At 21.7% G+C, this 26,572-nt stretch overlaps 11 protein-coding genes and 1 non-coding gene across 12 annotated transcripts; 6 read left to right on the top strand and 6 right to left on the bottom strand.

Moving 5' to 3' along the window:
• Positions 1-136: 136 nt before the first annotated feature.
• Positions 137-373, bottom strand: DDB_G0280231 (hypothetical protein; the record flags this gene model as incomplete). Its single annotated transcript, XM_636228.1, has 1 exon — positions 137-373. One exon carries the CDS (start codon positions 371-373, stop codon positions 137-139), a length of 237 nt encoding a protein of 78 aa, XP_641320.1.
• A 373-nt stretch (positions 374-746) lies between these two features.
• tRNA-Ser-AGA-7 lies at positions 747-828 on the bottom strand. Its single transcript has one exon. It is a non-coding gene; the product is annotated as a tRNA-Ser (tRNA).
• A 956-nt stretch (positions 829-1,784) lies between these two features.
• Positions 1,785-2,496, bottom strand: rpl24 (S60 ribosomal protein L24; the record flags this gene model as incomplete). The annotated part of the gene is made up of 3 exons (XM_636227.1): positions 1,785-2,116; positions 2,213-2,259; positions 2,492-2,496. The coding sequence occupies 3 exons, from the start codon at positions 2,494-2,496 to the stop codon at positions 1,785-1,787; spliced, it is 384 nt and encodes a 127-aa protein (XP_641319.1).
• Positions 2,497-2,903: 407 nt separating this feature from the next.
• On the top strand, positions 2,904-4,782 carry DDB_G0280227 (hypothetical protein; the record flags this gene model as incomplete). Its single annotated transcript, XM_636226.1, has 2 exons — positions 2,904-3,075; positions 3,218-4,782. The coding sequence occupies 2 exons, from the start codon at positions 2,904-2,906 to the stop codon at positions 4,780-4,782; spliced, it is 1,737 nt and encodes a 578-aa protein (XP_641318.1).
• A 442-nt stretch (positions 4,783-5,224) lies between these two features.
• On the bottom strand, positions 5,225-5,635 carry DDB_G0280225 (hypothetical protein; the record flags this gene model as incomplete). Its single annotated transcript, XM_636225.1, has 3 exons — positions 5,225-5,376; positions 5,471-5,546; positions 5,624-5,635. The coding sequence occupies 3 exons, from the start codon at positions 5,633-5,635 to the stop codon at positions 5,225-5,227; spliced, it is 240 nt and encodes a 79-aa protein (XP_641317.1).
• Positions 5,636-6,590: 955 nt separating this feature from the next.
• DDB_G0280223 (hypothetical protein) lies at positions 6,591-7,494 on the top strand (the record flags this gene model as incomplete). The annotated part of the gene is made up of 2 exons (XM_636224.1): positions 6,591-6,605; positions 7,144-7,494. The coding sequence occupies 2 exons, from the start codon at positions 6,591-6,593 to the stop codon at positions 7,492-7,494; spliced, it is 366 nt and encodes a 121-aa protein (XP_641316.1).
• A 1,066-nt stretch (positions 7,495-8,560) lies between these two features.
• Positions 8,561-15,260, top strand: DDB_G0280221 (WD40 repeat-containing protein; the record flags this gene model as incomplete). The annotated part of the gene is made up of 3 exons (XM_636223.1): positions 8,561-8,630; positions 8,689-8,812; positions 8,924-15,260. The coding sequence occupies 3 exons, from the start codon at positions 8,561-8,563 to the stop codon at positions 15,258-15,260; spliced, it is 6,531 nt and encodes a 2,176-aa protein (XP_641315.1).
• Positions 15,261-15,810: 550 nt separating this feature from the next.
• On the top strand, positions 15,811-16,769 carry vps55 (vacuolar protein sorting 55 family protein; the record flags this gene model as incomplete). The annotated part of the gene is made up of 5 exons (XM_636222.1): positions 15,811-15,829; positions 16,089-16,172; positions 16,292-16,364; positions 16,482-16,569; positions 16,656-16,769. The coding sequence occupies 5 exons, from the start codon at positions 15,811-15,813 to the stop codon at positions 16,767-16,769; spliced, it is 378 nt and encodes a 125-aa protein (XP_641314.1).
• Positions 16,770-17,392: 623 nt separating this feature from the next.
• Positions 17,393-19,794, top strand: grp94 (heat shock protein Hsp90 family protein; the record flags this gene model as incomplete). The annotated part of the gene is made up of 2 exons (XM_636221.1): positions 17,393-17,650; positions 17,749-19,794. The coding sequence occupies 2 exons, from the start codon at positions 17,393-17,395 to the stop codon at positions 19,792-19,794; spliced, it is 2,304 nt and encodes a 767-aa protein (XP_641313.1).
• Positions 19,795-21,266: 1,472 nt separating this feature from the next.
• Positions 21,267-21,558, top strand: DDB_G0280217 (hypothetical protein; the record flags this gene model as incomplete). The annotated part of the gene is made up of 2 exons (XM_636220.1): positions 21,267-21,279; positions 21,389-21,558. The coding sequence occupies 2 exons, from the start codon at positions 21,267-21,269 to the stop codon at positions 21,556-21,558; spliced, it is 183 nt and encodes a 60-aa protein (XP_641312.1).
• A 254-nt stretch (positions 21,559-21,812) lies between these two features.
• DDB_G0280215 (heat shock protein Hsp20 domain-containing protein) lies at positions 21,813-23,170 on the bottom strand (the record flags this gene model as incomplete). The annotated part of the gene is made up of 2 exons (XM_636219.1): positions 21,813-22,723; positions 22,831-23,170. 2 exons carry the CDS (start codon positions 23,168-23,170, stop codon positions 21,813-21,815), a joined length of 1,251 nt encoding a protein of 416 aa, XP_641311.1.
• An 896-nt stretch (positions 23,171-24,066) lies between these two features.
• On the bottom strand, positions 24,067-25,056 carry DDB_G0280383 (hypothetical protein; the record flags this gene model as incomplete). The annotated part of the gene is made up of 3 exons (XM_636218.1): positions 24,067-24,381; positions 24,641-24,740; positions 24,818-25,056. The coding sequence occupies 3 exons, from the start codon at positions 25,054-25,056 to the stop codon at positions 24,067-24,069; spliced, it is 654 nt and encodes a 217-aa protein (XP_641310.1).
• Positions 25,057-26,572: the final 1,516 nt, after the last annotated feature.

Genomic DNA, 26,572 nt, shown 5'->3' with positions numbered 1-26,572 from the left:
AGGGAGCTACATAAAAAATAAAAAAATTAAACTAGTTGATCAAAATTTTTTTTTTTTGATTTTGAATGTATCAAAAATTTCTCTGGTATACCTGAATTAATATTATCGAATTGTTTACATTACTATTATTTAATATTTATAAATTGCATAATGGATTCATAATTGAAGTGGTAAAATTTTCTTTATTATCAGTTTGTAAATGCATTTTAGATAATGATTTTGCATCTATATTTTTTGAAAATAAAACATTTTCATCATATTGCAGATGTTTTAAAAAGTGATCCTCTTTTTCATGAAGTTGTTGTTGTTGTTGATGTTGCAATTTTAATTTATTAAAAATGGATTTACAAATCAAAGATACAGATTTCCACATTTCAATTTTCCATAATATTGTAATATTTAGAAATTGATAATATTAATTCACCAATATTACAAGAAAGAACAGCATGTGTACTTGATACATTTCTATGACTCGTCAGCAACAGAACCTTCTTTATAACTATATTGAATGATTGAATTGATTTTTAGTTTTAAAAAAAAAGAAATTTCAAAAATTATTAACAAATATTTTTTTTTTTCTTTTCTTTCAATATATCGATATTTGCCCATTGAAGTAAAAAAACATGAATCGATAGGTTTACTTAAAATTCAATTATTATTTTGGTAGATTAAAATAATTCGTGGGCAGAGTATAACCTCATAAGAAATGCGAACTTCGGGTAATAGGCTTCTAATTAAAAATGTATCGACATCGGCAGGGTTCGAACCTGCGCCCCCGAAGGGATCTGATTTCTAGTCAGACGCATTAGACCACTTTGCTACGATGTCTTTGATGAAAACTTTTTCATAATAGTAAAAAATATTAGTTAAAAATTGAAAATAATAGTAATAAAAAAATTACTACATCCATAATAATAACAAAAAGAAAAAAAAAGAAAAAAAAAGCACCCAATTTGGGAACTTTTGCGAACATTTGTAAAAAAAAAAAAAAACAAATAAAAAAAATAATAATATAAGGTAAGAAAACTAACCCCCTCTTTCAGAGGCCCTATAAATATATTACAAATAAAATGAGATCTAGCATCTCAATGAGAAGCTACCCAGAATTGCGCTATCCAATTAAACAAAAATTAGTTAAAAAACAAGTGGACAATTGAAACCTAACCAAATTCAACAAACCACAAGAAAACACTTCTGGAAAAATGAAAATACCCACGGAATGGGCAATACCAATCCATCATTACCAACTACAGCACAGCTGCACCTATCCATTTAAAACTAAAATCAAGACCTATATTTATTATCTCCAACTTGGCCTAAATCTATCCGTGTAGAAATTGGCAAATCTCAAATCCCTTTGAAGAGATTAAAAGAATTACACACACAACTCACTATAACCGCATCCATGAAAAAGTATTTTACAGAATCTCACTGTAATAGCTAATAATTAAACCATTTGGACATAGCGATTACAGCCAAAAAATTTCCATTTTATAAAAATACATAAAAAAAATAATAAATTCAAAAACATATTATTCCACTTAAATAAACTATAAATATTTAATATACTTTAATAAATTTAAATAAACATCAAATTAAAAACAAAGGAAAAAAAAAAAAATAGAAACTTTAAAACAAATAATTTCTTTTAAAAATAAACACTGAAATAAATTTTTTTTTTTTTTATTTTTATCCTATCCACCAATTATTCAATTTTCTCAAATTAATTAAATATAATATTTTTTTTTTTTAAAACAATAATGATCCAACGTTTATTTAATCATTTATTTTTTTGGGGCAGCTTTTTTGGCAGCAGCTTTCTTCTTTTCTTTGATTTCTCTTTTGGCTTGTTCGGCAGCAGCTTGTTTGACTTCTGGTTTTTGGGCACGTTTTTGTTGGATGACTTCTAATGAAGCACCGACGATGTTTCTTTCGACTTTCTTGGTCTTTCTGGCCTTCTTTTTGGCTGAAACATCAGTGGTGGTGTTTTTGTAGATTCTACGGTAAACCATTGACCATCTAATATCTCTTGGGTTGATCTTTCTGAAGAAGAGAGATTCAACTTTAGTGTTGATAAAGTGGAAAACTTTAGAGTCACCTCTAACGAATTTCATACCTAAATATTGAATTGATTGATTGATTAATATAAAAAATTCCCTAAATCCTGCCTAATATCCTATATAATCCTAAACCTAAATATTATTATACATACCACGAGCTGGGTAGATTTTGAATTCACTGTAGTTGCAAAGAGAGGTCCTATAATAAAAGTTTATGATTAATATTTATATAATTTTATTTATAAATTTTCTCTTTAATCTTTAATCTTATATCCACTATCATCAATCTTTAATCTATCATAATTATCATTCAATTGTGTTGATTATCTTTTATGATATATTATTATTGCATTATCATTATAATTTTTATATAATATATGACAGTGAATTTAAAGGGTGATATGTGATATTATAACACGAGTGTGACATACTTCATTGTGTGATTGGTTAGCTACAAACAAATAACAATTTGAAATTTTTCATTTTTTTTTCCCCGCACGGTTGATTTCGAAATTTTTTTTTTTTCAAAAAAAAAAAAATCAAAATTTTTCGTTATCAATTTTTTTTTTTTTTTAACAATAATTTTTTTTTTTAACCAATAATTTTTTTTTTTTTACAAGTTTATAACTTTAAGTTTTTAAAATTTTTTTTATTTTTTTCTATATTTTAATTCATTTCATTTTATTTACTTATTTTTTTATTTTACTTTGTTTATTATTTTTTTTTTTTTTACAATTAATTAATTTTACTCAAATATTTTTTTTTTTTTTTTTTTTTTTTTTTTTTTTTTTTTTTTTCACTTTTGATTTTCCATTTTTTTTTTTTTTTTTTTTTTTTTTTATTATGAATAATTATCAAGAATTTAAAATAATTGATAATATTGCGAAACTTATAGAATCAAGTTTTGGAATTCATGGTAAATTAAAATTAATATCACAAGTTTTTGATCATAAAAATGATGAGGGTGAGAATGATAATGTTGTTAATTCCACACAAAAAATTATATTTACAAATGGTAAGTTTATTTAATATAGATTTTTTTTTTTTTTTTCTTTACTATATTTTATTATTTTTATTTAATTTTTTTATTTTTAATCTTTAAATCATTAACATATTAATTTTAAAATTTTATTTTTTTTTTTTAAAAAAAAAAAAAGATGGGCTATTGATATTTAAATCATTAAATAATGATTCACCATATTATAAAATTATATTACAACAATCAAATTATATAAAAAATAGATTTGGGTGTGGTGTTTCACAATATATAATATTAACAAATAATATATTAAAAAGATCAATAAAATTAATTAATAATAAAGGTTCATCATCTTCATCAACATCAACATTTTCAATAAATCAAATATTAAATATATTTCAAGAATGCAGATTATTTATTAAAAATAATTTTAATGAAAGATTTATTATAAATTTAAAAGATGAAATATTTAGTAGTAGTGGTGGTAAAAATGATCAATTATTAGAATCAATTATAAAAACCAATTTATCAAAAAATATATTATCAATTTATTTTAAAAGAATTTCTAAAATTTTTAAAAAGTTAATTAAAATTTTACCCAATTTAGATAAAAATAAAATTAAAATTAAAACTATAATTTCAAGTAATGAAGATCATAATAATAATAATGAAGATGAAGATGAAAAAAAAGAAGAGGAAGATGATGATGATAATGATGAAATTGAAATTAAATTATTAAATGGAATTTTAATAAAATCTAAATTTTCATTTGCAGGTAGAGATAAATTAATTAAAGTAATTGAAAATCCTAAAATATTATTATTAGATTATGAAATTGAATTAAAACATCAAAAAGAGTTTGCAAATATTGAAATTTCAAATGTTAATGATTATTTAGAGTTTATAAATGCAGAGAAATCATTAATTTCAAAACAATTGGAAAATATTTACAATTTAAATATAAATTTAATATTAAATAAAAAAGTAATTGGTGATTTAGCAATTCAAGAATTTGTTAAAATAAGTAGCCAAAATCAAAATAATAATAATAAAATTAATTGTATTGGTTCAATTAATAATATAAATGAATTTGAATTTATTAAAAAATCAATTGGTGGTAATACTCAATCAAGTTTACAAAATCTATCATTAGATTCATCATTTTATGGAACTTGTAAAAAATATAAACAAATTATAATTGGTAAAAAATCATATGAATTATTTGAGGGTTGTCAATTTAGTGATACTCAAACTATTATATTGAAAGGCTCAAGTAAAAAATTCCTAAAAGAGGCTAAACTCGGTTTAGAATCATTATTAACAATATTTAGATCAATTATAATTGATGATGATTTTAAATTTGTTGGTTCTTCTTCAAATTTTGAATTTATAATAATTAATTTATTAAATGAATTAATTAAAAATAAACAAAATTCATCATCATCATCATCATCATCATTATCAACAAATTTAATTAAAGAGGTTTTAATTATAAAATCATTACAAAAATCAATTAAAGATATTATTAAATTATTACTTTTAAATAGTGATTTAAATTTAGATTTAATTGATCAATTATTCCAAATTAATAATAATAATAATAATTCTTGTATTAATATTGAAGAAAATAAAATTGGTGATATTTTAGATTTAAATTTATTTGAGCCGAAATCAATGAAATTATCAATTTTAAATTCATCAATAGAAACAAGTTGTATACTATTAAAAACTATTACAACTTAAAATAATAAGTTATCAAGTGATATGGGATATTTTACAATGATCAAAAACTTAAAATTTAAAAAAAAAAAAATAAAAAATAAAAAATAAAAAATAAAAAAAAGTTGTAACCTTATACTAAATAATTTTTATTTTTATTTTTTTTCTTTGAATAAATAAAACAATTGCTTTGGATATTTTTTTTAATATCTAACAGATTTATAAACAAATCAATAATCGGTCCAACAAAACTAAAAATAAACATTTTTTTTTTTTTTTTTTTTTAATAATCACACAGAAATATATTTTTTTTTTTTTTTTTTTTTTTTTTTTTAAAATAAATACATTTCTTTTTTTTTATTATTTTTTTTTTTTATTTTTTTTTTTTAAAAAAAACCATCACAAACAGAGATGATGGAGTTTAAGGTAATTATATGTAAATGAAGTTTATAATAATAATAATAATTTAAGCTAATGCTTTTAAGAGAATTAAAACACCCCAAATGATGGACCAGAACCAACCAACGAATGGTAAACATAATTGTAAAACACCAATGAGAACACACCAAACATTACAGTCATCGAGAGCACCTAAAATAATTGTACCAACACCAAAAACTAGATTGAAATAAATAAAAAATGATAATAATAAAAAATTAGAATTAAAGTTATTTTTAAGATTTTTTTTTTTTTAGATTTTCAAAATACATACAGAAGAAATCTAAAATACCACATATAATCATAACATTCTTTTCCAAAGATGGAATTGCTGATGGCATGAAATGTTCCTGTTTAAAAAAAATATATATATTTTGATTAGTATTAAGACTATAAAGATAATGATCAAATAATAAATATTAATTACCTTTGCACCCATGATTAATCTAATTTATAATTTTACTTTAAGAAACTAAAGGTTAACTAAAAAAAAAAAAAAAAAAAAAATTAATTAGTTTTATAAAAAAAGATATTAAAATTTTTATTTAAATTTAACCACACATACCGAATAAAAATATATTTTTTTTTAATTTAATGTTGTAATCGAAAAAATAAAAAAATAAAAAAATAAAAAAAAAAAAAGTTAAAAAACAAAAAAAAAAAAAAAAAAAAAAAAAAAAAAAAAAAAAAAAAAAATTTAAAAAAAAAAAAAAAAAAATTTAAAATTTAAAAATAATCATGTTTAAAAACTAATCCTTAATTTTAATACTTTTTTTTAAAAAAACACTTTTTATAAAAAAATTAATTATAATTTTTTAAAACCGACCTGTTTGTGTGTGGAATTGGATTAAAAAATAAAAATAAAAATAAAAATTAAAATAAAAAAAACTTTTTAGAAAATGAATATATTTAATCAAAAAACAAAACCCCAAAAAATTTTTAATTGAAAAATTATTTTTATCTTTGTTTAAAAAAAAAAAAAAAAAAAAAAAAAATTAAAAATAAAAATAAAAAAAATAAAAATAAATAAAAAAAAAAATTATAATAATTTAATTTATTTATAAATAACTTTTCTTTCTTTTTTTTTTTTTTTCTTATATTTTTTTTTTTTTTCTTATATTTTTTTTTTTTTATTTTTTTTTTTCTCTCTTTTTATCTTTTTTTATAATTGACCAGAATAAAAAAAACCAAATAGTTTTTAGATGACACTGGGTTCAGTTAAGAGCCCTTTATTTTCGGATGTTTATTTGACAAAAAAAAGAAAAGTTGAAATTGTGTTTTTTTTTTTTTTTCGAATTTTTTTTTTAATTTTTATTTAACCACCCAATCATTTCTTTGTGTCAATGAGTCCATCTTTTTTTTACTAAAGAAGAAAAAAAAAAAAAAAAAATAAAATGTCCCCTGCATTCGTAAAGAGACACAACAATTTTTTTTTTAGAATTAATAATCATCATAAAAAAAAAAAAAAAAAAAAAAAAAAAAAAAAAGAAAAAAAGAAAGTTTAACTTGTTAATAAAAAAAAAAAAAAAAGCATTACTCTAAATTATGCGTATAATATGTTTAATATTTTAATTTTAATTTAAAATAATTAATAATTTTTTTTTTTTTTTTTTCATTTTTTTTAATTAGTAACATCACAAAGATAAATTAAAAATAAACTCGGATAAATTTTTTCATTTTTATTTTTAGGCGATACCACACCACACTTTTTTTTTTTTTTTTTTTTTTCTTTTTATTTTTTTTTGTTTTATATATTCATTTTTCTTTTTTTAGTAATTAAAATATTTTTTTTTATTTTTTTTATTTTTTTTTTTCCAATTAAGGAAATTGAACTTAAAAAATTTAAATTAATTAAATTATTTCAACGAAGATCTCAAATTCGAATCGAAAAAAAAAAGGGGGAGGTATAAATTAAGTTTTTTTTTACTTTTTTTTTTTTTTTCCAAGAACAAATTGAAATATTTTTTTAAAAAAAAAAATACAAAATGTCATATTGAAACTGGTTCAGACTTATATACCGGTAATGATTGCTTATTGAATAGACCAGTTGTTGGTAAACGTGAAGTGATTGTACCTGTTAAATTCGATGCCCCATTTGGAACTACACCAAAGGTTTGCTTAACTTTGGATCACATCGATTGTGTTGCTGGTCAAAATCCTGACAAATCATTCCAAATTCGTTGTGGTGTCCAAGCTCAAGATATCACCACCACTGGTTTCAATGCTGTTTTCTACACTTGGGAAGAAAATTTATGTTATTCTCTTAGAGCTGATTATATTGCAACTTCCTTTGAATAAAAAAAAAAAAAAAAAAAAAAAAAAAAAAAAAAAAATTTTATTCTTTATTAAATAAATAAAAATAAAATTTTATTTTAATTTCTATTCCCTAAAATTTCTTATTTTATTTATTTTTTATTTTTTTATTTGTTTTTTATTTTTTATTTATTTTTATAAGTTAATAGTAATTTTTAAAATGAAATTTATATGGTAATATAAATTTTTTTATATATATGTGTGTGTGCATATTAATTTTTTAAAAATATATTTGGTTGTATTGGAGATTTAATTAGGAAAAAAAAAATTAAATGAAATTGAATCAATGGAAAATTATTTTTAATTATTTATATGTATAAAAAAAAAAAAAAAAAAAAAAAAAAAAAATTAAAACAAAGAAAATACACAACAATGAAATTTGTAATTAAAAATTAGTTTAATTATTTTTTTATATTCAAATATTAATTATTTTTATTTATTTTTTTTTTATTTTTTTTTATTTTTTTATTTTTTTTTTTTTTTTTGCAACACAAACTGCGCAAATTAATTACCCAAACACAAATAGTAATAATTTTTTTTTTTTTTTTTTTTTTTTTTTTTTATATTAGATTTTTAAAAAAAATAGTTAATAATCACATCAAATAAATAATAAATAATAAATAAAGATATACATTATATTTTATTTTTTTTTATTTTTTTTTTTGTTTTAATTCAAATAATCCTTTTTTTTTCAGATTTTTTTTTTTTCCTTTTTTTTTTTTTTTTTTTTTTTTTTTTTTTTTTTTCTATTTTTTAAATTTTTTTTTTTATTTTTTTTTTTTTTATTTTTTCAACAATATCGCATCAGATTCATTTAAAAACAGAATAGGATTATTCCATTGTATAATAGTAGTAATAAAAATAAATTTGTAATAACTTTTTTTTTTTTTTTTTTAATTGAATCAAAACTATATAGGGATATAAATTAATAATAATATATAATAAAATTATAATAGTAATAATAATAATAATTTCGCCCTAAAAAAAAATAAAAAAAACTTATCATTAAAAAAAAAAAAAAAAAAAAAAAAAGTAATTGACAGAATATAAAATGTCCACAACAACACCACCAATATCTCCAAGACCAAATTTTTCGAGGTTAACAACATTAATGATTGAGGGTAAGTTCTTTTTTTTTTTTTAATAAAAAATGATCATATTACTTATAATTTCCAATAGGGCTTCAAGCAAAGAATATAACAGATAAAGATACATTTATAAAATTCTCTGTAGATGGGAAAAAGTTTAGAACAAAAGTGCATAAAAAAACTCAAAATCCTTCCTGGAGTGATAAATTTACAGTGTAATTTTTCTTTTTTATATATATTTTTAATCTATTATAAAAAATAATAAATTTAAACTAATTATTATTATTATTATTATTATTATTATTATTATTATTAAAATTTTATAGAACAACTACAGAAACAGTAGATCTTGTTTTATTTCAAATTTATAGTCAAAATATAATTGGTAATGATATACGAGTTGGTTCAATAAAAATACCAATTGTATCACCAAATTCAATAATAACCACACCATCACCAATAATAATTACAGATATAAAGCCAAATGGTGTTAGTGATGATCAAAATATAACAAATACACCAACATCAACACCAACAATAGCAACTACACCAACACCAACATCAACAATAGCCTCAACACCAACACCAACAACGGTAATATCAGATGTAACATCACCATCAGTACCTACGTCACCACCACCACCATCATCAACATCAACATCAACATCAACGAATGAACAAACATTAACAAGTGCTCAAATATCATCGTCACCTTCAATTTCTAATAATATGAATAATATTACAAATAATAATAATAATAATAATAATAATAATGGTAATAGAAATAGCATAATGGTGAATAGTAATAGTATTGATGGTATAGCATCAATGAATTCAAATTCAATAACATCGGAATCAACATCAGTATTTGAAATATTTACAATTGATTGTTGGACACCTGTAGATAGAGATATAAAACCATCATCAAATTCACCTCAAATCCTTTCAGAATTACGTGTAAAAATAATGGTTAAAATTAGGGATATTTATTTTGATACTGATACAAATACAAATAGTGCTCAATCAATTGATGATAGTAGCAGTAGTGGTATAATAGGTGGAGGTGGAACTAATAGTAATAGTAATAGTAATAGTAATAGTAATAGTAATAGTAATAGTAATAGTAATAGTAATAGTAATAGTAATAGTAATAATAGCAACAATGTAAACAGCAATAATATAAATGGTGTACAAGCACCACCAAAAGATTATAAACCAGAACCTGTAAATCCAAAAGAAATGTCTTTTATTGGTAAGGGTGGTAGTCAAATTTTAAAATTAAAAAAGAAAATAACTTCAAGAATAGATAAAACAACATCATCATCATCATCATCATCATCATCGTCATCAAAAAATCAAAATCAAACTCAAAATCAAAATAATGTAAATGGTACCAATAATAATAATAATAATAATAATAATAATAATAATAATAATAATAATAATAATAATAATAATAACAATAATAATAGTAATAGTTGTAATATTACACCAAGTAATAGTGATCATAATAATATAGCGGGTAATCAATCAGAACCAACAACACCACCACTACATTCACAATCAATTTCATCACAATCATCAACAGTAACAACAGCACCACCATCACCTATAACACAAAATAATATAGCAACAACTACAACGACAACAACAACAACAACAACAACAACTACAGCATCAATAGCAGGTTCACCAAATGTACAAACAACCAATACAACAAATTCTACAGGAAATAATTCAGGTTCATCATTTTTAATAACTAATAATAAAGATTCAATAGCAATTGAAAAAGCAAGAAAAGAACAAGAAAGAAAAATAATAGAGGAACAATTAGCAAAAGAACAAGAATCGGAAAGAATTGAAAAAGAGAAAGCTATGGCACGTGAAAAATTAAGACAATTGGAACAAGAGGAAATTCATAAAAAGATTGAAGCTGAAAGAAGGGAGGCACGTAAAAGAGAGAAAGAAGAGAAAAAGAAATTAGAAAGAGAGAAAAAGTATGTACCAGATAGACCGATTGATTATTTCTTTGTTTGTGGTTTATCATCAACTAAAAATCTTGACCCATTGGATCAATTGAATGAACAACAATTTCATAATAGTCATAGAGGTACATCGGGTAATACTACAACCACAATTCTACCATTACCATTGGAGAAATCTTATAAAGGTGAACTTTTAGATTACTACCCTCACAAAGAAGAAAAAGATTTAATTAAAGAAGGTATTCTACCAAAACATATTTGGATGTATTGTTTTCCACGTGGTATTAATTTTAAAACTGAACAACCACAACCATCATTCTTTCCTTTTGTTTTAACAAATGAAACTGGTCAACGTTTTTATGCCTCTTGTTTAACTTTTTATGAACAAATTAATGATTCAATTTATCAAGAATTACATAAAGAAACTTTAGATTCTAAAAATTTTAATAATTTAATTTTAAATAATAATAATAATTTAAATAATAGTAATTTAAATAATAATAATAATAATAGTAATAATAATAATGAACAAAATAATGATGTTAAAGAAAAAGATATTGAGTCATTAATAAGAGATTCAACAATTTCTGAAGCAAATGTAACTGCAATTTCACCAACAATTTCTTCATCTTCTTCAAATTCCTCACCAACTATTGGAAATTCTCAAACAACTACAATTCCAACAGCAGCAGTAACAACAACAACATCTTCTTCTTCTTCTTCTTCTTCGCCACAAGATTCTAATTCAAATACTACTAATGTAACCAATACAACTACTACTACAACTAATACAACAAATAATAATAATTCAACAAATTCTTCAACAACAATAACAACAACAATAATTGATGATTTTCCAATTAAATTATATGCACCAAAATGTATTTGTGTTTTATCACATTTTCCATTTTTTAGTTCATTTAGAGTTGCATTGAATGAAATTTATCATAGAGTATTTCATAATCCATCACCAATTCCAATTGAAAGATATATATTCAATTTAGTTAGTGAAATTCAATTACCAAGACCAGGAAAGAATCCAGTTACCTTTAGTTTGGGTGGATTAAATCAATGTTTATTGAAGCAACCAGATCCATGTTTATTACCAGAACCTGACATCTCCTATAGAATGTTATTCCTTAGTTTGGATATTAGAAATGTACTTTCATTGATAAAGTGTTTATTATTGGAAGAAAAGATTTTAATCATTTCATCACAGTATACTCTTTTAACTTATATTTGCGAAATCATTACAACATTAATTCATCCATTAGTGTATACTCATATCTATGTACCTGTATTACCAGAGGTTTTAGTTGACATTGCGGGTAGTACACCGTTCCCATTCATAATGGGCATTCATAGATCATATGCTGATCGTATCCTTTCAAAAGAAGATCTATTAAACGAATTGGTAATAGTCGATTTAGATAATAATTCAATCAATATTCCAACCTCTACAAAAGATATTCAATTACCTGAAAAAGAAACTCAAATACTAATTAATCAATTAAAAAAAGTTGTACAATTTGAAATTTTATCATCAGATTTACCAAATTTTAATCCAAATACATTATCATCAATTAAAACAAGTAATAATAATAATAATAATAACTCAAATGATTCAATTAGTAATAAAAGATCTTCAACAACAACAACTTCAACAACAACTTCAAATTCTTCATCACGTAATTCAACAACAAATAGTCAACCAATACCACCATTACCAACAATATCATCAAATCCTGATCAACATATTAGATTTTCATTTTTACAATATTTTTGTAATTTATTACATGATTATAGAAAATATTATAAATATTTAAGAGTTTTCCCTCAACCTGTACCAATTTTTAATAATGAAGAATATATTAAATCAAAAGCTGTTGCGTCAAGACCATTCATTTCAATGTTTATTAAAACTCAAGCATTCATTTACTTTTTAGAACAACATAGTTGGCCAACAAAGAATTTATTCGATTATCTTGTGCATTCAAAAAGATATCAAAAATTAACCATCGATGAATTACAACAACAATATCAATCACAAATACCTCTAGCATTGGGTTTAATTGATCCATTCAGTGTAAATATAATTCAATCTTCAAATCCATCCTCAATTAAATCTTCACATTATAGTAGTTATCAATCAGTTTCATATCCATCACAACATAATTCAACATTAAAAGAATATTCAAAATTCCCATCACCTTTAAAATTGGATTTATTTGGTTCAATAACTTCTTCACCTTCTTCAACTTCTTCAACTTCAACTTCATTAACTTCTTCATCAACTTCATTATTAAATCAAGATCAATTAAAACCACTTTATGATATTTATAATAATAATAATAATAATAATATTGAATTATCAAATAATAATAATAATAATAATAATAATAATAATAATAATAATAATAATAATAATAATAATAATAATAATAATAATAATAATAATAATAATAATTTATCAATTATTTCATCAAGTTTACAACAATTTTCATTTAATGAAGATCAACATAAATCATTTGTAATTTTAATTGAAAAATTTTTAGATAAGATTTTTAGTGATCAAGTGCCAATTGATGATATTCAACAAATTTTAGATGTATTACAATTTGATTATGGTAGACATATTTTTGGTAAATTATTATTAAATCATCATAAACAAAATTATGTTGGTTCAAATGTTTCACAAATGAGTTTACATAGTGGTGGTGGTGGTGGTAGTAGTAATTCAAATACAAAAAGTGGTGGTAGTAGAAGTGGTAGTATTGGTAGTAGTGTAAATCATAGTAAAACTAAATTATCAGATTTAATATTTAATTGTTTAGTTGATATAATTAGATTTACATTAAGAGAATGTAATACACAATTAGATTTTATATCATCACAATTATTTTTAGAATCAATTTTTATTTATCATAGAATTTTTAAAGGACAAAATGAATATTTACATGAAAAGTTACAAACAAATATTGACCTTTGGCAAAACCAAAAGTTTTGGGAAAAATTATTTTATGATCATATTGAAGCAAAATGTAAAAACCTTTATGGTATTGGTAATTCAATGTTAATAGAAATGGTAGAATGGTCAATAAAGAATGATGATACTAAAAAGGAATTAATAAAACAAGAAGAAGATATGGCATTTTCATTATTATCAAATCAAACTTTTAAAATGATTACATTGGGTTCAACCCCCGATTTAGTACGTAGATTTGTAAATAGAATGTGTGCTTCAGTTAATTTGGATTCTGATACAATGTTACAAGTGGTTTCAAATATGTCAAGAGCTAGAGAATTATCAGATCTTGATAGTACAGTTAACAATGGTATCAATTCAACCAAACTTCAAGATAATAATAATAATAATGAATTGGTTCATCGTAAACATATAATGAGAGAAAAAGAGGATTCCTATCAATTGATTACAAAGATTGGTAGTGGCGGTAAAGATTCTAAAAACAACAAGGTTGGCAATGAAATATTTCAAAATCTATTCGATGAAAAGGGTCATGTTTCATTGAATAAAATTATGAATATTAAATCAACTTGGGAGGAGAGTAAGTCAAGTAAAAAGAAAGATTCAACCAAAAATAATAATTTCTCAATTAAAGAAATCTCTGAAAGTAGAGGTGATTATGTGGTGAAGTTGTTCACTGGTCATTCTGAAGGTGTTTTATGTTCAACCATTTCTCAGCGTGAAAATAATCTATTGATTACGGGTTCAGCCGATTCGACATTAAAAGTTTGGGATGTAACAACTACAAAATGTATCAACACTTTATCGGATCATAGTGGTTGGGTTACAACTTGTGAGATTATGGGTTCCGATGGCTCCAAATTGTTAAGTGGTTCATATGATAAAACCATCAAATATTGGGATTTACAAAAAGGTCAAAAAATTAAATCATTTAGAGGTCATAAAGGTTCAATCACTTGTTTGGTCAATCAAGATTCAAATATATTCGTATCGGGCTCCAATGATAATAATATCAATGTTTGGGATAGTCGTAGTCATAAACCTGCAATCACATTGTTTGGTCATCAACAAGCTGTAATGTGTTTGGTGGTTAATGATCAATATCGTGTAATCTCTGGCTCAAATGATTCAAATATTAGAGTTTGGGATATCCGTACCAGTACCAGTACAAATGTTTTATCGGGTCATAGTGATTGGATTAAATGTTTAGAAGTTGACTCTACCGATACTTTAATTAGTGGCTCGTGTGATGGTAGAGTTAAAGTTTGGTCATTGGATAATGGTGAATGTATTAAAACTCTTCAATCTCATAGTGGTAGTGTAAATTCAATCTTGGTCTATGGTAAAGTTGATACCGATGGTACAACTGCTCCAAAGAAATTCTTAACTGCAAGCTCCGATTCAACTCTAAAAGTTTGGGATTCAAACTATGGTGAATCCTATCATTGTTTAGAAGGTCACACTGATGAAGTTGTCAATCTTTCCAAATTTATCAATAATTTCGTGGTTTCTGCTTCCTTTGATGGTACCGTTAAATTATGGGATGTTGATAATGGAAAATGTAAAAGAACACTTTATAATCATTCAAATCGTATATCTTCTTTAACAACTTATGATTCTTCAATTGTAACTACTTCTTGGGATAAAAATGCTAAAATTATTCAATTCAATTTAGATTTTAGAGGTAGATAAAAAAAAAATAAAAAAAAAATAAAACAATTAAAAAATTTTTAAAAAAAAAAAAAACAAATAATAATCCTGGAAAAAAGAAATTATTAAATTCCTCAATTTCTCATTTTTTAATAGTTTTTATAAATATTTTAAAGAAATTAATTCATTAAAAATTGATTAAAAATTAATTAAAAAATGAAAAATTAAGGATTAAATAAATCAATTTGTTTTTCCAGAAAAGAAAAAAAAATATAAAAAATAAAAAATAAATGTATACATCCAAATTGGATCTTTTGATAATTATAATCAACATTTTAATCCGAATATTATTTGTTGTAAAAAAAAAAAAATATATAAAACAATCGTCCTCACCCTTTTTTTTGAGTTGTTTTCAAAAAAAAAAATTTTAATTTTTTGGGTGAATAACAATTATTTTTTTTTTTTATTTTTTTTTAAATTAATTTCTATTTTTTTTTTTTTTTTTTTTTAAATTAATTTTTTTTTTATTTTTTTATTTTTTTTTTTTTTTTTTATTTATATATTTATTTAATCACACATAAACATCAAAAAAATGGGACATGATATTAAAGGTATTTAATTATTTGAACATATTTTTTGATTATTTTATTATTATTATTTTTTTTTTTTTTATTTTTTTTTTTTTTTCGAGAATAAAAAGTTTAATCTCTTTATTAACATCTCATTATTTTATTTTAATATTACTATAATTATAGCGTAAGATCAATATTTATATGAAAGAAAATGAAACAATAAAAACAAATAAAAATAAATAAAAAAAAGATTAAAAAAAAAAAGATAAAATATTTACATTATAATATAGAATTATAGGTTTTTCTTGCGCATTTGCAGTTGGTTTATTATTTAATATTTTAGCATGTATAGTTTCTCACTCTGGTTATCCAATTATAGTTGGTATGTATATTTCAAAATTTATATCAGAATCAAAAAAAAAAAAAAAAAAAAAACAAAAAAAAAAAAAAAAAAAAAAAAAAAAAAGGACTAATTTGTTTTAAAAAAAAAAAAAAAAAAAGTTGCATCATATTTTCTTGCTCCGTTCCCAAATATATTATGTAGAAATAGAGATAGTTTTTCAAGTGAAAAAGGGTTTGTATTATTTATTAATTATTTTGTTCTTTTTTTATTTTTTTATTTTTTTTTTAAAAATTCCAATTAATTAATTACTCATTCTTTTTTTTTTTTTAAAAAAATACAACTAAACAGAACATTTGAAGATATTGGGTTATTTTTAACAGGTCTATTTATTACATCTGGATTTGCAATTCCAATGATTTTAGCCCATTCAGATATTGTAGGTTTATTTAAATATAATTTTAAATATATATGTTAAAAGAATGAATAACTAATCGTATTTTTTTTTTTAAAAAAAATTTCCAGATTTCAGGAAAAGCACTTGCATTTTCAATGGCAGGCGGTGTTACAGTTTATGCAACAATTATTACATTCCTTTGGTTCTTTAATAGACATAATGATGAAGACAATAATTGGTAAAAAAAAAAAAAAAAAACAATTAATAATAATATAAACATCAATAGAAAGAAAAAAAAGAAAAATGAAAAAAAAAATGAAAAAAAAAAAAACCTGTAAATTTAAAACAATACATCAAAACTTTTGATTTTATATTAATCAATTTGCATCGTCACACAATATTTTTTAATTCCCTTTAAAGTTTTGAGAAAACAAAACAAAAATAAAATAAAATAAAAAAATAAAATAAAAAAAAAAAAATAAAAAAATTGAACCCTTCCAATATAAACATCAATAGAAAGGAAAGAAAAAAGAAAAAAAAAAAAAAAAAAAAAAAAACCCTGTAAATTTAAAACAATGCATCAAAACTTTTGATTTTTACATTAATCAATTTGCATCGTCACACAATATTTTTTTATTCCCTTTAAAGTTTTGGGAAAATAAAAAAAAAAAAATTTTAGAAAAAATCGAACTCCATCTGATGGGCTTCATTTTATTTTAAAAATAAAAGGTGACGATGCACTGTTTTTTTTTCATTTTTTTTTTTTTTTTTTTTTTCATTTTTAAATTTTTTTTTTTTTTTTTTTTTTTTTTTTTTTTTTTCATCAATTATACATTAAATTAAAAAACATACTTATAAAAAAAAGATGAAAAGTATTACAAAAATATTTTTAATTCTTGGTTTATTTGCATTCCTTTTAGTTGCATTCGCTCCAAGTTCAAGTGTTGCCACTGTTAACCTTGAAAGTGATGGATACACAGAAGCTGAAGCAAAATTAATTGAAGAAAAGGGTGAAAAATTCACTTTCCAAACTGAAGTCAATAAATTAATGAATATTATCATTAATTCCTTATATTCTAAAAAAGAAATCTTTTTAAGAGAATTAATTTCAAATGCATCAGATGTAAGTTTTAATTTTTTTTTAAACAAAAAAAAAAAAAAAAAAAAAAAAGATTATTAATTATTTTTATTTATTTATTTTTTTTTTTTTTCTAAAAAAAGGCATTAGATAAAATTAGATTTTTAGCATTAACAAATGCAGATTTATTAGGTGAAGGTGAACAATCAAACTTAGATATTCATATTAAAATTGATAAAGCTAATAATGTTCTCCATATTACTGATAGAGGTGTTGGTATGACTAAAGATGAATTAGTTAGAAATTTAGGTACTATTGCCCAATCAGGAACTAAAGAATTCATAAAGAAAGTTAGTGATTCAGCAGAATCATCCAATTTAATTGGTCAATTTGGTGTTGGTTTCTATTCATTATTTTTAGTTGCCGATTCTGTTGTTGTAACCTCAAAGAGTAATGATGATGATCAATACGTTTGGACATCAGATTCACAATCATCATACACCATTGCCAAAGATCCAAAAGGTAATACACTTGGTAGAGGTACTCGTATTAGTCTTCACATTAAAGATGACTCTAAAGAATTCTTAGATCAAGAAGTTATTAAACAACTCGTAAAGAAGTACTCACAATTCATTAATTTCCCAATTTATTTATACGTTTCTGAAGAAGTTGAAATTCCAAAAGAAGAACAAGAAGATTCAAAACCAATCACCGATGATCAAGTTGAAGAAACTACCACCACCACAGAAGAAGGTGAAGAAGAGACTACAACCGAAGAAGAAGGACAAACTGAAGAAAAGAAAACTAAAACCGTTTATAAATGGGAAGAATTAAATGATTCAAAACCATTATGGATGAAAGCAGCAAAAGATGTTACCAAAGAAGAATACACTGAATTCTTTAGATCATTAAGTAAAACTCAAGATACACCAATCACTTATTCACATTTTAAGACTGAAGGTGATACTGAATTCCGTTCAATTCTTTACATTCCAGAGAATCCACCATCAAATATGTTTGATTTAGAAGCTGCCGGTAGTGGTCTTAAATTATTTGTACGTCGTGTTTTCATCACTGATAACCTTAAGGAATTGGTTCCAAATTGGTTAAGATTTTTAGTTGGTGTTATTGATTCCGATGATTTACCATTGAATGTTTCTCGTGAAATGTTACAACAAAATAAGATTTTAGATGCCATTAAAAAGAAGGTCATTGGTAAATTCATTTCAATGATTAAAGAGTTATCTGAAGATGAAGATAAAACCAAATACAATGAATTCTTTAAGAAATTCGGTTCTTCAATGAAATTAGGTGCCATCGAAGATCAAGCCAATAAAAAACGTTTAACTAAATACCTCTTATTCCCATCAAGTAAGGAAGAGTTAACCACTTTTGCTGGTTATGTAGAACGTATGAAAGAGGGTCAAGATCAAATTTACTTTATCACTGGTAAATCAAAGGATTCCGTAGAAGCTTCACCACTCATTGAACAAGCCATTAAAAAAGGTTATGAAGTTTTATTCTTAGTCGATCCAATCGATGAGTATTTAGTACCACAATTGGATAAATTTGACGATAAATACAAATTCACTAATCTTGCACGTAGTGGTGTTAAATTCAATGAAGACAAAGAGGAAGAGGATCAACGTAAACAAACCGCCGAAGAATTCAAACCACTCCTTTCTTACCTCAAAAAGACTCTCTCTGATAAATTGGAAAAAGTCGTCATTTCAAAGGTTTTAGCTGATTCACCAAGTATTTTAGTCTCAAATTCTTGGGGTGTCACTGCCAATCAAGAACGTATCATGAAAGCTCAAGCTCATCAAGCAAACGCTCAACCACAATTCAATTCAAAGAAAATCATGGAAATTAATCCTTCCCATCCACTCATTAAAAAACTCTTGAATAGATTGAATGAATTTGGTGAAGAAGATGAAACTACCAAAGTTAGCGCTCATGTTTTATATGAAACTTCTGCTCTTACCGCTGGTTATTCCATTGATAATCCAACAAACTTTGCCGATTTCATTTACAAATTAATGATGATTAATGGTGATAGTTTAGCTCAAACTAATTTCGAAACCACTAAAAATGAAAATTCTGGTCCATCAGTTTCATTTGGTGATGATGATGAAAATCAACAACAAGATTTCCAACAACCACCACAATCAACCCATGACGAACTTTAAATAAAATAAAAATAATAATAATAATAATTAAAAAATAGTAATAATAAATTTCTTTTATTTTTTTTTTTTATTTTTTTCAACTAATAAAATAATTAAAAAATAAATAATAATAATAATCATTCATTTTTTTTTTTTTTATTTTTTTCTTTTTTTCTTTTTTTTCTTTTTTATCTTTTTTTTCTTTTTTAAAAATATTAGTATTGATTTGTATTTTTCATTTTTCATTTTATGGTTGATGATTAATTTGGTTTTTTAATTTATATTTCTTCGCACTATTTATTCTCGAAAATATTCTAGTAAGGAGATAATTTTTTAAAAATCATATTCAAAATATTATTAATAAATAATAATTTCAAGTAAAAAAAAAAAATAAATAAAAAAAATAAACCAAAAACAAATAAATTTCTTTTTAAATGTATATGTTTATTTATATTGGTTTAATATATAAATTTTTTTTTTTTTATATAATTTTAAAATTAATTATTCACCATCGATGGCGTTGAAAACAATAAAAATATTTTTAAAAAAAAAAAAATAAATAAATAAAATTAAATAAAAAATAATCTATTTAATTGCATTGGGTGGTAATGGTGTGTGAATAATATTCTATATATATTTTTTATATTTTTTATATTTTTTTTCAGTATTTTTTTTTTTATGATAAATTAAAAAAAAAAGCAGAAAAAAAAAAAAAATAAATAATGAAAGATATATAATTCCAATCAATAAATCAAAATCTCGATTGGGTTTTTGATTGAATGCCGAAGTTTTTTTTTTTTTTTTTTATAATGCCGATGAAATTTTTGTTTTATTTTTGTCTTTTAAATTAATAAGGACCAAACATATACATATATTAATACATTAATGAATAATTTATTTAATGTTTTCTTTTTTTTTTTAAAAAAAAAAAAAATTAAATATCTTTGGTTTTATTTTAATATTATTTTAAAATTATCATTTGTCAATTGGGTTTTGAAAATTATTTTAAACTGTTTTAAATTGATAGTTTTAACTATTTTTGTGAAATGATGAGGTTATTTAGGGGCAAAAATTAAAATTAATTTTTTAGCAAGTCTTTTTTTTTTATTTATTTTAATTAATAATTAAACAATTCCATTTATGTATTTTAATAAGAGAGATTAGGTATGTAACAATATTTAATTTGGTTAAAATTTTTTATGGTATTTTTTTAAAAAAAAAAAAAAAAAATCTACTCATTGAGTTTAAAAAAATAAAATATTAATAATAATAATTAACTTAATATTGGTATTATTATTCTTTTCGTTATTATTTTTTTTATTTCCATTATTTTTATTATCAGTTTAATATTAATAAAAATTAATTTTTTTTAAATAAAAAAAAAAAAAAAATAAAAAAATCAGTATAAATAAACTTAATTCTTTTACAATAATTTCATTAATTAAATAAATTACAATTGTTTCAATCCATTACAATAATTAATTAAAGGAAGAATGTCCATTTTTAGTAAGTATATATATTTTTTAAAAAAAAAAAACTTTAAAGATATTAATTTTATTAAAAAAAAAAAATAAAAAAAAAAAAAAAAAAAAAAAAAAAAAAAAAAAAAAAATAGGATCTTTATCATCATTTAATATTTCTTTTAAATCAAATAAATCAAATGATTTTAATTTTAATAATTACAATGGCTTAGTCAATCAATCATCAAATGAATTATCAAGATGGAATCCAAAAGAAACTGTTGTCTTTGTAAAACAAGGTGGAAAAGATCGTATTGCTGCATAAAAAAAATAAAAAAAACCATATCTCATCCCAACCATCAAAAAAAAAAAAAAATACACTTTAATAACACTAAAAATATACATCACCATTATCTCTCACTCATTTTTTTAATTAATAAATATATAAATTTTTATTTAAATATTTAAGAAAATATTAAAATCCTCAAATTCGAGAATTATTGTTTGTATGAAAATATGTATGAATTTGAAAAAGTAAATAGTTATTTAACCTTTTTTAATCAATTAATGAAAAAATTTTTAAAAATGAGCATTACCAATCATATGAGAGATTTCAGCAGCTAAACGTTTAGCATCATTTTGACCTTTTTTATCATTTAATCTTCTTTGACGTTCTTTTTCTTCCAAGTTGTGAGTGAATTTGTTGAATTGAGATGGAGCTTTGAAACCACCAGTGGTAATGTTTATTGATTTACCACCACTATTCTTTCCAAATCCTTTGAATTGGTTGGTGAATGATTTGTTAATGTTGAAACCACCAAAGGAGTCATTTTCTTTACCGAAACGATCAAATTTGGTCTTGTTGGTATTGTAACCTTTAGTAATGGTAGAATAGTTGAAACCGGTATGACGAAGTCTAGCAGCTCCACCAGAGTGTTTAATTAAATTGGAAACTTTTTTAGCGAGAGCTTGTTGTTGTCTCATTCTACCTTTGTCTCTGATTCTTGCTTGACGTTCACGTTCTTCAAGATGAATAATCTTTTCCATTTCACGACCACCTCTTCTCAAGGTTGATCTTGGATTCATACCAAGTGATTTAATGTAACGACTGACTTTGAGTGCGTTCTTCTTCTTTTCAGTTTCACCTTTGGTATCTCTAATTCTTCTTTCACGTTCTTTAGTTTCCATCTGTTTAACTAATCTTAAATCAGATGCACTTGGTTTACGATACATGGTATCATTTTGATTATTCAATTTTGAACCACTAAACAATGAACGACCAGTACCCCAACGACGACCTAACATTGGATCTGATTCTTCCATTCTTCTTTTTCTTTCTTTCTCTTCTAAATCAATTACATTTCTTTTATTACCATGTTCTTCACGACCAAATAATGAAATATGTTGACTAGTTTTACCTCCAGTCTTTGGAATTAATAATAATAAAACTCCACTTTGGAATTTTGCTTGAATTGATGAACCATCAATACCTAAAAAATAGAAAGAAAGAAAGAAAGAAAAAAAAAAAAAAAAAAAGTTAGTTTTTATTATTATTAGATTTATTAAATATATATTTAAAAAATAATATTAAAATTACCTTCTGGAAGTGCAACTGCACGATGGAATTCACCACCAGAATATCTTTCTCTTCTATGATATTTCCATTCATCAGTGGTATGTTCAATTTTTTGACCTTTGATGGATAAGAAACGACCATTTACTTGGACTTCAATTTCATCCTTGTTGAACGATGGTAATTCCAAGATGATTTTGTAATAATCCTTGTTTTCACAAACATCCATTCTTGGCTTCCAACCCCAATCCATTGATGTTGCAGCAGTTGGTGCTGGTTCAGTCCAATTTTTTAAAGTTTCATCCAAAGAATGTTTTAAATTACTTAATTCTTCAAATGGGTGAGTTAACCAATTAATGCTCATTTTGTTATATGTATTGAAAAGTATTTAAATATAAAAAAAATAAAATATAAATTTTTATTTTTTGTTTTTTTGTTTTTTTTAAATAAATATTAAATTATTATTATTATTATAATTGATAATTATTATTATTTTAATAATTGATATTTAGAATTATGATAATTTTTATTTTAAATAGTAATTATTTAGAACACCAATATTTTTTTTTTTTTTTTTTTTTTATTATGAATTTCCATAATTTATCGGAAACACACCATAGCTAAAGAGTAAATAATGAATTGAGGAATTTTACTAATTAGCTATTATTTTTTTTTCAATAAATCGAATTTACCCCATACCACAACAAAATTTAATTATTTTTTTTTTTTTTTTTTTTTAGACAACTTTCCTTTTAAAATTTATTTACCACACAATATAGTTTTTATGTTAATTGGATAGGATAATTTGAACATTTTTAATTGAAACTTTAGTAAATATTTTTTACCACATTTATTTTTTATTTTTTTTTTTATTTTTTATTTTTTTTCCTTTTTCACAATATTTATTTTAACCATTTGTGATTCTAAATTGAATTAATTTCACATCAAGTATGAAATTTAAAAAATAAAATAAAAAAAAAAAAAAATGAATAAAAATTATATGAAATTTTAAAAAAAAAAAAAAATTGATACATAATTGTTAACTATCTTTTATTATTATTTACAAATTTTTTTTTTTTTTTTTTATAAAAAAATAGAAAAACTAGTTTTTTCATATTCTATTGAACATTTGAAAGTAAATCTGGTTGGAAACCAAGTTCAGACTAGAAATTCATTTTTTTATTTTTTTTTTTTTTTAGAATTAGAATAAGATTTAGAAAATAATATTATTTTAAAAGAATGAGATATATAAATATTTTATCAATATATATACAAATTTAAATAGATTTTTTTTTTTTTTTTACCCAAAATAATATTAATAAAATAAAATAAAATAAAAAAAAAAAAAAAAAAAATTAAATTATTAACAGAAATAAAATTAAATAATTTGCTTACCATTAATTTTTTAAAACCATCAATAAAATGTTTTGAAAAGTTTTTTAAAATTTGAGCTGGTACTACATCGTCCAATTCATCTTCATCTAATTTCATTAAATCTTCTTCCTCTGCAGATCTTTGCATTAAATCTAGAAAACTTCTAAAATCACCCCCATAATAATTTTTAATTGATAATATCTAAATGTGTTGTGGTTTTAAAAATTAGTTTTCTTTAATATTTAAAAAGATTTCTCGAAAAAAAAAAAAAAAAATAAAATAATAATAATAATAATAATAATAATAATAATAATAATAATAATAATAATAATAATAATAATAATAATCCATCCCACAATAAAATCTAACCCCTATCTCCTTAAATAATCACAAAAATAAAAATCAAAAAGATAATTATAATAAAATAATAATTAATAATAATGATAATAATAATAATTACCTGATACATTTTATTTATAGCATCACTTGTTAAATAAGTTTCACTATGTTGATCAAATTTTTGTATATAGTTTGGATTCTCTGTGAATAGTTTTGTAAACCTTTCAAACAAAATGTTAATATTAATAATATCAATAATAAAAAAAAAAAAAATCAAAAAAAAAAAAAAACAACAAACCATTCAACAAATATTTCATCTCTATCTTTTGAAATCTCGTTCCACATTTTTAAAGTACAATAAGCCTGAAATTTTGATTGAAAATCATCTTTCCTACCATTTAATAAAGCCTGTGATGCATAGGTCCTTGCAAATTCAAGTATATCATTATGATAGAATCTACCTGTCCTTCTTTTATCAATTACAAATAATGTACCAAGATGACATATATCAATCGTACTCTCTCTAGGTGGTTGCATTTGTAATAATTCATCCAATAACTTTTATAAATCATTATAATTAATAATAATAATAATAAAAAAAAAGGTAATAATTATTAATAATAAAATTTCAAATAAATTAAAAAAAAAAAAAAGAATTATTATGATAATAGAAAAAAAAAAAAAAAAAGTCAATAAATGTAAAAAACTTAAAAATAGATTATTTTAAATATAGAATTTTATAAAAGTGTTGTCATTATGTAATTTTTTTAATGTTTTAATTTTATTATTTTTATTATTTATTATTATTTTTTTTTTTTTTTTTTTTTTTGAATGCCAGATAGACAGTAGATTCTATAATTAAACTTTCATACTAAGTTATCAAAGAAAACAAAAAAGTAGTTTGGTAAATTTGTATTCCAAAAAGTAAAAATATATGAGATTAGGAAATAAGTGATTAAAAATGAAATTTATTTTTTGGAAAGTGTGTGTATGTGGTGTGTGAGTGTGTGAGTGTGTGGGGGTATATCAATTTTTTGATAAGTTGAAAATTTCTTGTAAAATTTTGAAAGTGTTAAAGGTATTTATTAAATAATATATATATTTGTATTTGTTTTTTTTTTATTTACAACATTAAAATGATTTTGTATACACCACTTTTTTTTTTTTATTGGATTGCGAATTATAAATCATTAACATACCAAATATCCTCTGTTTGTAGCATCTACCCTATGATATTCCTCAGAAATTGAATTTGAAAGCGATTCTACATTTCCCATATTTTATATTTTCTCTCTCTCTCTCTCTCTCTCTATCAATATCTCTCAATATTTATTAAAGATATAAAAAAAAAAAAAAAAACACACACAAAAAATTTGTTTTATTGTAAATTACAATTTAATTTTAATAAATCAAAAAAAAAAAAAAAAAAAATTCAAAAAAAAAAAAAAAAAAAATTCAAAAAATTAAAATTAAAAAAAATCAAGACAGTTGGATGTCATATTATATTTATTATTTTTATTAATTTTTTATTTTTGAATATTTTTTTTTTTTTTAATTTTAATTTTTTGACTGGGTTATTAAATGTATTTTTTATTAAAAATTTGCAGTGCTCTCATTTTTGTGAGATATCAAGTGGTTTTTTTTTTTTTTTTTTTTAATAAAAAAAAAAATTAAAAAAAATGATCATAAATTTAATTAAATTTTATTAATTTTTTCTTAATAATATTGTTTTAATTTTTTTCATTTTTTTTTTTTTTTTTTTTTTTTTTTCATTTTAACAATCACTCATCATCCTAATCTAATCACCAATTTATTTCAATCTTTGTTTTTTTTATATATTTAATTTTTTAACTTTTTTTTAACCTTTTTTTATTTTTTTATTTTTATTTTTTTTTTATTTTTTTTTTATTTTTTTTTTCCTTCTTTTTCTTTTTTATCTTTTTTTAATTTTTTTTTTTTTCTTTTTTCTGTATTTATTTGTATATATCTTTTTTTTATATTTTTTTTAAAAAAATTTAACTTGTATTTCCCTTTTTTTTATATTTTTTTAAAA

This window comes from Dictyostelium discoideum (genome assembly GCF_000004695.1).
Source record: "Dictyostelium discoideum AX4 chromosome 3 chromosome, whole genome shotgun sequence".
Taxonomy (NCBI): domain Eukaryota; phylum Evosea; class Eumycetozoa; order Dictyosteliales; family Dictyosteliaceae; genus Dictyostelium; species Dictyostelium discoideum.
This window is presented reverse-complemented; position numbering and strand designations above follow the sequence as displayed.